The 15,909-nt window shown below is 35.0% G+C and overlaps 1 protein-coding gene across 1 annotated transcript in view; it reads right to left on the bottom strand.

Annotated features, from left to right (window-relative positions):
* Positions 1-15,909, bottom strand: part of LOC307159797 (DNA topoisomerase I, mitochondrial) — a 34,287-nt gene that overhangs the window by 259 nt on the left and 18,119 nt on the right. Inside the window, exons 10-19 of the mRNA XM_079873413.1 lie at positions 13,251-13,373; positions 12,940-13,127; positions 12,522-12,666; positions 9,465-9,608; positions 8,244-8,429; positions 6,663-6,731; positions 3,926-4,040; positions 517-644; positions 302-396; positions 56-205 (exon numbers count right to left, since the gene is read on the bottom strand). Coding sequence (XP_079729539.1) covers positions 56-205; positions 302-396; positions 517-644; positions 3,926-4,040; positions 6,663-6,731; positions 8,244-8,429; positions 9,465-9,608; positions 12,522-12,666; positions 12,940-13,127; positions 13,251-13,373 — 1,343 coding nt within the window. The remainder of the gene's footprint in view (positions 1-55; positions 206-301; positions 397-516; positions 645-3,925; positions 4,041-6,662; positions 6,732-8,243; positions 8,430-9,464; positions 9,609-12,521; positions 12,667-12,939; positions 13,128-13,250; positions 13,374-15,909) is intronic.

Here is a 15,909-nt window from a genome sequence, read left to right on the forward strand (position 1 = left end):
ATATAACAAAACTATCAGTATAGCATGTTTGTGTGTTTGAGTGTGACATCATCACCAGGCCACGGTGATGCGTGGATCCAGGTAGTTGAGTTTGGAGGTGCCCAGGGCGATCTGTTTGTTCTCCTCTCTGTCTGTAGCCTGAACCTCCATCTTCAGCAGCTGTTCCTCACACCTCTGCACAGCTTTCTTCTTCTTCTCCACCACACTGAACACAAACACAGTATATCATACTCATGTATATAAACCATTCCAAAGGCTGGAAGAGCAAATAAACGCCGCTTTTCTGGAATGAGATACTGACATGAGCAGCTTGTTGTCTGAGCTCCCCTTGGCTTCTTTCTTGGCCTGCTTTAGCTCTTTCTTAGCCAAGTCCAGCTGCTCTTTCCTGCTGTCAATCTAAAAGGAGCAAGAGAAGAGAGGAAAAACAAACCTAATAAAACAGCATCATATTTAAACATTTCTTTCATGTGTTTTAAATGTTTCTTCTTTTACTATTCAGTCTCATATCTCCAGTACCTTTGCCTGCAGGTTAGCCATAGATTGATCGAAGGTCTTTGGCGGCGCCCGCTGATGGTTACATAGAATTGCAACCGCACGGTTTGCCCTGTTGTAAGAGAGCAACTTCTCCGCCGCATTATCCTTCACTGTAATAAGAATGACACATTAACACACATACAGAACGAGAGAGAGAGAGAGTGAGAATATATGTTGAGTTACAGATGCATTTAAATGTTAGATTCCTCCTTCAGAAATCATGTCACATCCATTTGAACAAAGTAACTAATTTAAAACAATTGCTTATTAAAATTACTAGTACTAAGTACAATTTAACTACGTTACCTTAAAATAAAGTGTAACCCAAAATTATACACAAAAAATGAAGATATCATATTTCACCCCTCCCAAAAATAATTCTTCTGTATAAATAAAATGGTTATTTTTATTACTGTAATCATCCTATTCATTTTAGTTTTATTATAATATTCTTATAATAGTTATTAATTTTTTGTAATTTTGTCATTTGCTTTTGTCAGTTGATTTATTAAGGTATAATTAATTTAATTTCTATTTCAGTTTTAGTTATAGTTTTTATTAATTTTAATTTAATAATTTTAGTGCTTCAACTTTTACATTTCAGTTTATTGCCAAGGCAACATTTCTAATTTTCATTTATTTTTATTATTAGTTTTCAACTAATATTTATATTTTATTTTAATTTTTTTTTAATAGTTTTAGTTAATGATAATAATAACCCTGATTTGAATACAATGATTTTAAAATGAAAATTTAACAAGGCAGTACATAGATAAAGTATTAATTTAAATAGAATAGCCTACATTTATTTTTCCCCATTAAAATAAGAATGAGATATTCACATTACAGAAATAAATAATTGTAATACAAATAAATAATTATAATTATAAATTAATAGCTATAAAACAAGGCTTCACTCGCTTCAATAGAAATATTTTTGGGTTGAAATAATCACCTACACATCAAAAAGCATTTTTGAGGTTCATTATAATTAATATTTTCATTCTAATAGAATATTATTAAGTATTGTAATGCTTCTAACATGAAAGAAATACAGAGCTGAAAATGTTTCAAATGGATAATTCTAGGACTTTAAACAAGCTTCTCTGTATAAATGTGTAAATTACAAGCCAACATGCGGACCACTTACACGCACAGCACATGGCACCTGATGGGCGAGACCCTGCCACACACTGAGCTGATTTAATTAGAGCTTGTAGTGGATGCAGAAAACAGATTCCCTCTCAGCGGCGCTCAGACACCTCAGCAATACACACACCACACCAACCCCAGCATTACACACACATCACATGCACAGACTGCAGCGCTCGCTCTAGAGATACTCGGATAGTTACAATACCCACAAACAAACATAACAGTCTCATTAGCGCAAAAACACAACTCAGTAATTAATGATGAGAATCCTATTTACACAGCTAGCGGCAACACAGACTAGAACATGTCCGTCATCCAGCGATCTCTTCCATGTTAATAAACAGTCTTTGTTCTAACTATTTATGACTATGGCAAACAAAGAGAAACAGGTCGTTTTTCCATATAGTAATATAATAATAGAGAAAAAAAAACAGTAATATAAAGTAATACGTTTTTTACAGTTGTATATATTGTCACTTGTTGTTTATATATATATATACACAGTGCAATGCATAAGTGAATACACCCATGCTAAAGTTGACTAAAAAGAGGAATAAAAAATCATATTTTGGAAATTGAACGTAATGCCTTAATTTAAAAAATTAGGAAAAATCCAACCTTTAAGGACACCAATTTTCTTTGTGAATGAATAATGTATCGTAAATAAATAAATGTTCTTCCTTAAAATACATGGTGCATAAGTTAGTACACCCCTATGTTAAATTCCCATAGAGGCAGGCAGATTTTTATTTGTAAGTATTTTTTTTTAAAATTTTTTAGGATACTATGCATCCTGATAAAGTTCCCTTGGCCTTTGGAATTAAAATAGCCCCACATTATCACATAGCCTTCACCATACCTAGAGATTGGCATGGGGTACTTTCCATAAGATCATCTCTCAATGCAAATCAAACTAGCTTTTAGGCTAACTGAAATAAAACCATGCCAATCTCTAGGTATGGTGAAGGCTATGTGATGATGTGGGGCTATTTTAATTCCAAAGGCCAAGGGAACTTTATCAGGATGCATAGTATCCTAAAAAAAAAAAATACTTAAAAATAGAAATCTGCCTGCCTCTATGGGAATTTAACATAGGGGTGTACTAACTTATGCACCATGTATTTTAAGGAAGAACATTTATTTATTTACGATACATTATTCATTCACAAAGAAAATTGGTGTCCTTAAAGGTTGGATTTTTCCTAATTTTTTAAATTAAGGCATTACATTCAATTTCCAAAATATGATTTTTTATTCCTCTTTTTAGTCAACTTTAGCATGGGTGTATTCACTTATGCATAGCACTGTATATATATATAATATATATATATATATATATATATTTAAAAAAAAACTAGTTTTTCATATATATATATATATATATATATATATATATATTTATATTTAAAAAAAACTAATTTATATATATATATATATATATATATATATATATATATATATATATATATATATATATATATATATACACACATATATACATACACACACATAAATGCATGCATACATACATGCATATATAATTATTTATATATAAATAATTTAAAAATATTTTATATATTTAGTTATATATATATATTTATATATATATATATATATATATATATATATATATATATATATATATAACTAAAATAAAAACTAATTAAAAACTAATCAAATTAAGCTAAACTTAGAAAATAACAGAAATAAAAACAGTGCAATTAATTAATACAAATAGAAATGTAAATAAATTAAAAAGACTAAATGAAAAAGCAGAAATAAAAACTGTATAATAATTAAGTTATACAAAAAAATGAAAACTATAATAACCCTGATGGACAATCAGTGAGCTTGCAATGAACTCCAGACTCAAACACTGATGTGAAACTGCGGCCAGTCACGCTGCACGCTCGCAGACTAGAAACCTGGTTGATTATAATGTCACTCTCTTGAGTTTAGACACACTGTCATACTAACAATAACCATATGTTCCTGTGGACTCACAGTTGTCAAAATGTACGTTTTGTTTTTCAACACTCTGACAGCAATCCATACTGGCATCATATTTGAGTGATTTTAGCAAATGTTTCTAATTCACATCCATACTGACAGCATGGCTAAACATCTGGAAATTGTACAAGTTGTCTTGAAGCTGAATATTCACTTGAAGTTTGACTGATAGAATGCTAGAAGGAAAGGGGAGAGAGAAAGAGAGGTAGAAAAACAAGGCACTCACTGTTGCTGAGTTCTTTCAGCTGTTGCTGCAGGGTTATAGAGGCGTTGTATGTCCTAAAAACCTTTGCAGTCAATCCTGGCATGAGGGAACTCAGATGTTTATTCAGCACTTGAGTCTGTGTAGACAAAAACAAGATATTAAAAGGTAGTATTCACACACAAAAGCAGAAAAATCGAAATATTTTACTATCCACCTTCACTGCAAACCCCTAGATGGCGCTTTTGCCTTGATTGTCTAGAAATAAATATACTACACACACACAAAAAAAGATGTCTAAAAGAGCAGTTCTCAACAGAGCAAGCTTCGTACCAACTTTAATGGATTTATGAGTGCAGGAGTACGGACTGTATGTTCCAGACATAAAGAAAACATATCCATTAAATCTGCTACTACATCTTAAAGATGAGCGTCTTAAAAAGGACTCGCAGACAAGCTCCACGATCAACAAGTGCGTGCACACTTACGTCAGACTCAAACGTCTAAATTGAAAAATCCTTCCTCACTTTTCTTTTAAAACCGAAAGTACAAATATTCACTTCAGAAACTGTGGTTTTGTGTGACCCAAGGGAAGGTGTCACACGCATCTGTATTCTAAATGAAGCTAGATGTGATATCTTTAAAGATACTAAATGCTAATGATACCAGTTGTGTGCTAGCATGTCAACCACTGCTAATGTTCAGCACGTGCTGCCGTCTGATGACACGCGCATGGCAAGGCGCTTGAAGCATGTTGAACATGTCGGTCTGTTCACCAAGGAACACTGTGACATTTGGGTTAGGACACCCTATGGCAAGCCGTTTTGACTTTCAGTCATTAGCAGGATATGAATTTGTGATATCAAAAATTACAATTTTCTAGGGATGCACGATATATTGGCCACCATATCAGTATATCAGCCCAATAAGAAAATTTGGCTGATATATTAAAGCCAGTAAATAATGGATAATGTCCTTTAGCTGAAACACTTCAGATGCACACTGCTGACCATGATGATTTTGAATTGCTTGAAATATGATTGGAATCATTTCAAAAAAGGAAAATATAGTTTAGTGCAACATGTGAAGCGCAAGTCTGTCATACAGGCTAAGGCTACATACAATTATAATGAGAACATCATTATAATTGTGTGTTTAGGGCATGGATTTAATGGTGAGACTTTTGTTTGTGTAATCAGGCTTTCAAAAAGTATATAAAAATTTGGATTTAGATTTATTAGCGAATATATCGGTTATCGGCTTTCAAATATAAAGAATTATCGCTTATCAGCATCGACCAAAATTTTCATATCGGTGCATCCCTGCGATTTTCACTAGTTAAAATGCTAATTCCTGATATCAAAAATTGGATCTTTACAAGTAACAATGGTAATTTATGATATCAGGAATTACATTTCCACTTGTAAAAATGTGAATTTTTGATATCTGCAATTGTATTTTTACTAGTTAAATGTCACTATTGGCTGCCATTCAAATTCAATTGTTGATATCAAGAACTGATTTCTTACTAATTGAAATTAAAATTTCACATATCAGAAATACAATTTTTACTAGTAAAAATCATCATTTTTGATTTCAACAATTACTTTGTAACTAGTAAAAATATAAATTCCTGATATCGAGAATATCAAGAATTAGCATTTTAACATTTGTTTTGTCACACTGAATTGAATTAACTATTGAAAATTGAATTGTTGAGATCACAAATTCATATCCTGCGAATGATTAAAAGTCTAAACGGCTTGCCATAGACACCCAGTGACTCAAAGGAACTCAGGTAAAGGTTTATGTGTGTGTGTGTTAAGCGTTTACCCAAGCTATACTTCTAGGAACACAACTGCTGCACAATGTCCTCCAATGTTAGCTAAACCTGCCAAAGTACTTTTGGGGACATTGGCAAAAAAAATTGAAAAAAAGGCACAGTATGTACAAAACAGTGAGATACAAAACTATAATAGAAAGATACAGAAATTACAGACTCAAGCCTTTGGCCATGTCTCAAATGAAATGAAAAACAAAACAAAACATCCCATGTTATGGTATATTTTCTTCCGTTTTATGGTACACTGGGGGAACAAATCTTAAGCGGCTCTCCTATGCAATCTCCCCTCATTAAAAGTTACAATTTATGTATCTAGAAAAATGAGTCTGAGTGTATGTAATATATAAAACTGGTGATGGTTCAGCCAAGTTCAAGACATTTTTTTAGCAGCATATATAAACACACACACACACACACATATACGTGAGCTTAAAAGCACAGCTGCATGTAATAAGATTTGCAGCACTTTGTGGAAGAGGGCCAGTATTAGAGTCTCTGCCGCATCCTCCCTCGTTCACCCCTTTGCCCGGCCTTTCGCCATATCAATCGGAAGAGCCCAAAGTACAGATTAACTTCCCCCCTCCATGATGGCCCACCATTACCAACCTGACCTCATCGAGGGGGCACATTTCTCTCTCTGTCACTGTATCTCTCTCACACACACACACAGTTTTTCCAATTTTCTCTCACAATCTATCTCTCTCTCTCTCTCTCTCTCTCTCTCTGTCTGTCCTTCAGCGAGGGCAGAATCCTTTGTCTGCAAAAATTAAGACTGAAATATATATTTTTTAAACGAGCTGAAAAGAAAAACTACCATCCTTTAGTGTGAGCCCGTATGACGCAAGCCTCTCGAGAATCGTATCCCTCAGAATGAAAAATCTATGTCTGTCTGCCGCTGTTTCAGAACATTACACTCACATTGAGTCGATCAAAGAGGTCGTCTCCTCCTTGCTTGTTTTCCATGAAAAGCTTGAGGTTTTTGAAAACCTAAAACAGAAAACACATGTTTGCTTGTTTATCATATGCATAGAACAGAGGTTGAGAAAGAAAAAGGAAAGGAAAGAGGGAGAGGCACTCTCAATTATATTTGACATTTCGCAGAAGTCCTGTTTTTCCCCACTCCTACTAAATAAACCAACTAAAATATGCATGGAACTAATTAACGGTAGCAGATGTGGTGCTTTTAAATCAGTCTCATTTGAATAACAATCCTTGAGCCAAATGCATGAAGAAGAAAGTAAACAGACCGCTCGCCAAGCAATGACAATTTATATTTCTGGAATATTTTCCCCCAATTTAACACGGCCGTATGTTAGTAATGATTGATTCATATGCTGACCTTCCTGTCTAATAAGTACACAGAGGGGAGATCGACACTTAACATGATCACATATTCAACACACACTAATATGACCAAATAATGCGGGTCCAAAGCTCACAGATCACTAGCGAAAATGCTTCTTTTTGCATTTTTCTAATATAGCTCAACATTTTTCATTACAAATTACATTATCGGCAAAATAGTTTGAGTGAAATTAAATTCATGTGAATTACAGAAAGTATCATTCGTACAATGATACAAAGACCAAACTCAGCAAATTCAGTGAATGGTGAGATTTTACTAAATAAAATAACGTGAGAACGTGATTATGCCTGTTCCATCTGTATCATCTCAGCGAGTTTTTATATATGCGCACTAAGGTGAATTTAGCGTTTTCAGACGTTTCAGTGCGGATGACAAACTTTTGGGACTGTTGGCAGAGAAACGAAAGCGTCGTTTTAATATGTATCCGGATTAATGTAAACATAACCTTAATTTTTAAAATGAGGTGTTGAATCACACATATTTCATGTGATCTCAGACCTTAGGACATAGATAGATTCATACAAAAAGTTTGTTATTCAAACAAACTTGTTATTCTATAAAAAAAGGAAAATGAACAGCAGCGTATTGATGGTAATGCAGCCACAGACGTGGAATCAAGTTCCAAAGGCTTTAATTGTTATTCATTATGTCGTAATGCGGTGATGAGAAAGTGGGGGTCGGTTTTCACAATACCTGCAATTATATCTGACATTTCCGCAAAGTCTGCCTGACGCCAAATAAACTTACAAGATATTCAGAAACTAATTAATTTTCACTTGATGAGCTTCTTTCAAATGTTCTCATTTACATTTTGAAACCTATGCAAGCAAACAAGATCTAGCGGCTGAGTACAGCACACGTCTCACGGCCCCTCTAGCCTGACCTGCACGCTAGCGAACAGTGGAGAAACCGTACTTTCTACAGCTACGAGCTGTGTTAAAATAATAACCCACCTGTTATGACTAAAATTATCATACATGAGGTAATTGATAAATGCGATGAATCCAATTTGCACTAGATTTGCATTTCCATTTGGAAGTGTTTTAGTTAAGCTCGTGCTGTTCCATTGTTAATTCATGTAAGAAATGTAAATGTAAGCCAGCACAATCTGTCTACTTTTAAAATGTTCTTACCCTTTTGGCCACAGGAACCTTGTTGTAGTAGCGGATGCAATCTTTACCCAGGAAGTCAAACTCTACCACACACTTTTGTCCATCTAGTGTGTCGTGTAAAGTGATGTGCTCCACGCGTAGTGAGCAGCAACCCACGGTGTCTGCCGTCTCACCCTCTTCCTTTTCATTACCTGCTCTCAGAGCCAGCTGAAGAGTTTAACACACACATACACATGCTTCATAAAGACATGACACTGGATCTTCAGAACATCTTAGAGTCAATGCTCAGCTGCTTGTGAACATGTTTGGACATGACAGTGGACTGAAAGGTGCAGTGTGGTATTGAGTGTGATGAGAAAAGACTCTGAAAACCTTTGATACTGATGTAACCTTTGATCCAGTATCTCCACACAGAACTAGGATTTGTGTGCGTTTTTATAAACTGAGGAAAAGGTGTTTGCCTTCCAAAAAATGTTATTTGTCACACTAAAAGATCTAAAAAAAACTAGTATGAGATACTCAAATTGACAAGAAATATTTTTCATTTTGCGATATGAAGTTGAATTTGAATAGTCATATTGTGTTGCAATTGTGAGATAAGAAGTCGCAATTGTGAGATAAGAATTCACAATTATGAAAAAGTCCCATTTGAGACATTTGCTATTATGAAATTATGGAGGGGCGGGACATTTCCAGAACACGCGCTATGCGGTGCCAATCATGACACACTGGGCCAGCTAACCAATCACAGCACATTTTGTATTTCGGAAGGGGTGGCTTCATCGAAATTGTTGTGTTCGAGACAGACTGGGGAGAGAGGAACTGTAATGATGTAAAATATGTGAACGATAATGCATTTTTTTAACAAATCAAGCATGAAAACATTCTAGTACACCCCAAAAGCCAAATCAAGACTTCGTAAAAGGGCATAATGAGACCGCTTTAAATTGGCCATAACATGAGGAACTGAACTTTGATCTTTTAAAATAAATAGTTAATTATATTATGAAAACATACTGTAACTTTCAGAACTTAGTACACCTGCAGAAATAGAAAATGCACCATGAGGTCCTCTGTGATATCTCCTCACTCTCTGCTGTTTTTATTCTCACAGGCAGCTTAATCGACGTGAAGTGATTACCAGTACACTCAAACCCTTTGGTCTTTTCCAAAATAAAGCAATCATGATTGAAAGCCCTCTAATGTGCACAAATTATTTCTGAGCAGCTTGTGTGGCCTGACCTTGTCTATAAAGTAGAGGGCAACGGCTCTCTGGCGTGTGCCCATCTGTTTGGACTTGAGGTCCTCCTGGTACTGGGTTCGGATGGCATCCACACACGACTTCAGTCTACGAGCCACCTCATACTTTTCCCAATCCTTCTCACCCTACGGGAAACAAAATAAATCAACAAAGTAAAGCAAGGAACTAAATTACATGACATGGGGCAGCTCAGCCTGACACTTCATGAGTGATCTGTCTTCAAGTACCATCTTATTCCAAAGGAACTGACTGAAATTATGAAATGATGAAAAAATAAAAATCATATCAAGAGATTTAGGAAAAATGATCTTAAAGACTCCACAAAACAAATGCAAATTTCTTGCCAGCATTTTCAGTGCAATTTTTCTTTCTGCTGAAACAGGAAGTTGGGTCAGAACATCTAAGGGCTTATATTTCAGCTAAAAGTTTAACGTTTACAAGTACATAACTTTAATATAGATTAGGACTGGGTAAAAAAAAAAAAATCGATTTGAATTGATTCTCATTTTTATGAAACGATACCAATTCTTAAATTCCAAGAATCAATATATTTCTATATGCTGTTTTCAGTTGATGATGAATGAACAGAACATTGTAGCACGCCTCGCCACCTCCCATCTAATAAATCCTGAAAACAGGTATTTAAAAAACCTTATTGCATGTTACAGTCAGGTTGTCTGATTCCAGCTACAAGCACTTTAATTTGTACATGGGTCAATGACGTGACGGGTCATTTTTTTGTCCAAAGGCCTAATAAAAATAAAAAAACAAATATATAACATCCAAAGTATGTAAGGTAGTACAACTTGATCTCTTTTACTGAATCCAAAAGGTTTTAATTATATTTTACTACATATAAAGGTATTTTAAAGATTTTGAAGTGTCAAAGGGTCATTCGGTAAAACCGATATAGTAAATATTTAAATGGAATAATATTGTTTTTAATAACTAAAGGAACTACAATAATACAAATATAAAGCAGATAAGGCTCTTTTTTTTTACATTTCCCCTTTTCTCCTTTCCCTGTGCAATGTTCTACTTGAATATGATGGAGTGTTTAGAGTAGTCCAATAAATGATTACATTTATGAGATCAGTGATCATTTTTTAAAATATTTCTTCTGTGGTACACACTATATACTATCTCAACATCAATGTCAAATCAGTTTTTAACTTTCAAATCAGTGGTTAAACCGAATGACTTTTTTGGTGACATTTTTTCCATCTTGCAAAAAAATGACAAACCACAAAATCGTATTGTTAACACCTAGGTAAACTAAAAAAATAGTTTCAAATATAGTTATATCTCCATTCTATTTTTTTTACACTTTTAAAAACCTTATTCGTCAATGACCCACATACAGAAAGTTGCCACAGCAACAGCATAGTGACCAGCATAGTGTAGAATAACTTAACCTTCAAGTTCACACACTAATTCAGTACATAAAAAGCAACAGAAAGCAGACAGATGAATGGACTCATTTAGGAAAGAAAAGCAAAGCAATGAGGCGGCTGGGAGACGGTGTAGTGAATTTGTTTTGATTTTTAGATTTCTTGAGAGGTGTCCATCACTAAGTTCTGATGAAATTGATCACTTTTCTTCCTAATTTAATTAGTGAGAGGAAGTGAGTGGAACGAGGGTGAAGATGAGGTGCTGAGCTGAAACTAAGTGAGCGTGATTCAGCAGAACGCGAGAATAGAATACACATCAGCTCTGTTTGATTGGCCCAGACTCAGTGCTAAAAGGCAACATCAAATCACATCTATTATTAACAAGGTGACAGAGACAGGTAGTCATGAGGTGAAAAGGACGTGAAGCTGAGTTGTAAATGAAGGGATTTACAGGCAGAGAGAGAAAGGAGAGGGCAATAAGTACATTTTAATCAAGTCAATAGTAAGGAAATATCACCATCACACCACCAGACTTTTTACTAACAGCAAGAAGTTGCATCCAGATTGCAGCTTATTCTGACCAAGAACCGCCAATTAATAGAATAAAACAATCAAATCTCCATTCATTTTCTCCATAAGGAAATAGATTTTTAATGATAACTTTTAGGCCTTTAAAGACAGACCTACCTTGGACAGACAGTTCCAAGGTTGTTATTCGATGGTATGCTTTTGTTAAAGCTATCCGTTCACATTATTTCAACTTTAAATAATCATATTTATCTGCTGTGAATTTGCAGTGAAAACTACATGACCCCGTACAGAAAAATCAACAAATCAGACAGTCTCGGAGAGTAAAATCACACCAAAAGAGCTGGCGGGAAATGCCCACTCCCATGAAGCTTCATTTTCAAATACTTTTTTGCTTCAAATAAAAGTTTGTAATGTCATGATTTACCTCGTAGCTGCATGGATTGGTTCAAGGCTTGTAACACTTTAACAAAGACTAAAAATCCCAATGGGAAAAATTAATTAAAATAAAAATACTTCTGCTAACCAATGCTGCTAAAAAGTGGGCGGGCACTAATGTACTCAGAATGTCCCACCGACATAAAGTGACCGATCTCAGTTTTTGTTTTGTTTTTATGTGTTGTTTAGTGATGGGTTTATCTGAATTAGTTTATATAGGTAGATTATACTGAAGTACGTTTTTCTAGATCAGGGGTTTTCAAATTGGGGTCCAGGGACCTCCAGGGACCAGAGTTAGCTAATATAATAATAACAACAATAATGGTAGTTAAAATCTACCGAATTTGACATTATACTTAAATCATTTTCCATATTTCATGCACATTTATAATAATTTATGGGGTTCCCTGCAAAGTTTGAAAACCCCTGATCTAGATCTTTGGTGGGTTGCAACAAATCTGTTCTGATAGAGTAGCAAAAAGGTAAGAACAACAAAAAAATAACTAAAGATACAATAATAATAGTAAATAGTAAAGTAAAAATATAAAGTAAAAAAGTAAAATGCAATTAACCGTATACATGCAGTAAAATTGTGCAGTTAAATAGCTAAATAAATATATAAAAATAATAAATACACAAGTGCTAAAGCTTTGAATCTGAAGCGGAGACTATAATATATACCTTAAGTTTGGAGTTGGCATTGAGCATCACATATTTGCAAGATCCTTGTACGTTCTCAGTCCAGCTGGCTAACCACGTTACAGTGTTGTCATGACGAACTTCCTTCCAGCGGTGACCAGCAGGGGGTTCTGGGATACGAGAGTCTCTGTAGGGTTAAATTCATACCTTATACTTCCTCTGAAAACAAAATACTGATTGATGAAAGAAATATCACTTGAAACTGCATATATATGGTTTTTCAAAAGAGATCTTGAGTAAAAATTGCTTTTACCCATTTGCAAACAACATTCTATCAAACATATCAGCAATGTGCTTTTGTTAGTCTTCACATTTCATGCCACAGTGCTACAGAAACAATCCCATTTCTGAACATATAATATGGCTATGCTGACTGAGTGTTACAACATGAAAGCCTCACTTGCTGCAGTTGATAATAACGTCTTCAGGTCGAATCTTCTTCTTCAGCATTCCCTGTTTAGGATGGTCTCCTCTGCCTCGAAAAAGCCCTGGAGGTTCTATCTTAAAGTTCCCAATGCGCTCACGATGGTGGTCCAACACACAGAACCCATACTCCTCAACAATTTTTTGATTGACCTCTTTATTAACCTGGAGAACATTTATCAATTCAGAGGAACATTGGTTACCTAGTGTAAGGGATGAGGCAGTCCACTGAAAGATTGTAACTTTGATTTATATTTCAAACATTTAGATGTTTCGAAGGACACCCACCAACTTCTCCTCTTTACTCATGTTCTTTCTGGCTTCCACCTTTTCTTTGTGCATAGTATGGAGCTCCCCAAAATCACACTTGTTCAGATCCATGATTAGCTGTCTCTCCTCCAAAGTCATCTCCTGTACACAACATGCATAAACCATCAAAACCATCAAGAAGGAAGTGTCAAACCATCAAAACGAAGCCTAAATTCAATCTGTTCATCATATAAAGTGATCAAGTCTCTTCAGAAAATTTTAACTAAACTGCTCAATTCATATGGATTTTATATGGATTCATAAAGAGATTTTACTATCTCTTTATGAACTTTTTGAGGCGTCAAAGTGTCATATGCGTAGCTGTCTATGGAGGGAAAGAAAGCTCTCGGATTTCATCAAAAAGATTAGAAAAAGATACATTTGTATTCCGAAGATGAACGAAAGTCTAACTGGGTTTGGAACGACATGAGGGTGAGTAATTAATGACAGAATTAAAATTTTTGGGTGAACTATCAGATCAGACCACACACTGCTCTACAGTGACCGTGTTCTCAGCAGTCTGTAACTTTCCTTATTGATTTAAATCGGGTGAGATGTCAGCTGTACTTAAACCACCAACTGTTATTTTAACCAAAAAGTTGGCAAAAAGTCCATATTAAAGGCTCACCAGGCAGTGAAACTTTTTTTATTTATTTTTTTATTTTTTTACTTAAGGTAATTTTTTGGATTACCAGCTCACTACATCTTTTAAAAGTGCCCCATTTCCAATATCTGCATTTATACTATATACTTGGCGAAACAACCCAAGGTAGACATACTGACCTGGAAAAGCTTAGGCCAAAAAGGAAGTAAAACTGATGCGATTTGCAATGGACGCAGATGAATACAAGCTTTTGCTTTCTATACCATCTTTAAAGGTCAGCAAAACATTGGGTTAAGCCTTCGTCCTCCATAGCGGCATTGAAAAGAGTTATGTGATCACGGTTGATGTCCACCCGAGTCAACATCATTTGCCACCATCGCTTTTTCAATAACGTAAGATTCGCTTTGACAGGGGAATTACTGATCTGTCAGCTAGCATGGCAGACGCAAATGCATGTATCCGATTCATATCTGATTTATTTCCACATATGAATGAGGCCTGAAACCGATCTGAGAATATCAGAATCAATGTGCTTTTTTCCTGCTTACACATTCATGTGTCATATCTGATCTGTGCCACATGGGAGGAAGAAAAAAAATCTGAATTGGGCCATTTGAAAAATGTGATGTAAATGCGGCTTTAGTAGCCGTATACATTAGGAGAATCATTGTGCTAAAATAATACCCCAGGGTAGACGAAACACAGTAGACAATAGGGCTGGGAGACAAAATCGATTTACCTAGCTATCGCGATTTTTTTTTTTACGATTCTAAAATCGATTTTCTTTTATTCCAGAATCGATATTAATTCAAATTCAATTGCTTTATTTTTGTCCTTGCTTGTAGATGAGGTTGACAGAAGTTAGCCACTTCCGTTCCAACAGATGAAATGTGTCGTTATCTATGAGTGTTGAGTGACGTAATATCCCAAGTGGACGACAGAAAGCACTGAAAAGCCCTTGCGCTACTCATATGCTGAGAGAGATAAGATAATAGAGCCGCACGATTAATCTTTAAAAGACTGTGATCTCGATTCAAACACCCACGCGATCATTCAATTCGTCTGTCTATTAAACTTTGAAAAAATCATATCGCAACATTCAAAGCTGTGTTGGCGCTGCCGCTGACCCGGAGAAAGTTGTAATGAAACAGTCTTTTCAACCTCATAGTATCATTATTTCTGTGATGCAACAGTTAAAATTATCAGAAGTACTTGGATAAAAGTTCAAATATGAACACTGATGTCTATGATAGCGATCAGCTTTTGATAGAAACTTGGTGCTTAAAATAACGCATTTACCGATTACATTGTTTCGCCAATAAGTGGCGACAAGTGACTGTTAAAAAATGTATTTGTTATTGAATCATTTATTCAAGAGAATGTAGTATTGTATGATGCTTCTGAAATAAAAGTCAGAAAGATGTGATGATTTGTTTTTGTAAATATGACTCATCTTATACATCATGTACAGTCTGTATAAGTGTATGATTTAACTTTTCCCGATGGTCTAGTGGTAAAAAAAAAATTGCAATATCAAATCGCAATACTTGTAGAATTGCAATTCTTAAAAAAATAAAATAAAAAAATAAATAATTTGCAATACATATCGTATCGGCACCCAAGTATCGTGATAGATTCGAATCGGGAGATAGGTGTATCGTCCCAACCCTTGTAGACAATTTGCACCAAAATTTGTCCCACGGTTAGGTGAAAAAAAAAAACAAACAGTTTGGACAGGATTAAAATCAATACGAAAGGCTGTGAAACAGAAATTTAACTTAACTCCTCAGGGAAAACAAGTCCCATCCATGCAGGGTTTTAAGATAGTTTCTGCTCGCTTCATACATCTACCAGACATCTTATAAGAAAGAAGCTGAGAGTGCTGTCCTTGGGTAAGCGTATATGTGTGAAGATCAGAAAAGATTCACACCCTCATGTTTTTTTTTAGCAACACAAACATTCTTGACTGCAAGATTTTCACATATCAGAACATCGCCTTATGCTGTAACAGCAGCAAAAACGGCTACAGAGAAT

This window comes from Squalius cephalus (assembly GCF_949319135.1).
Source record: "Squalius cephalus genome assembly, chromosome: 6".
Lineage (NCBI taxonomy): Eukaryota > Metazoa > Chordata > Actinopteri > Cypriniformes > Leuciscidae > Squalius > Squalius cephalus.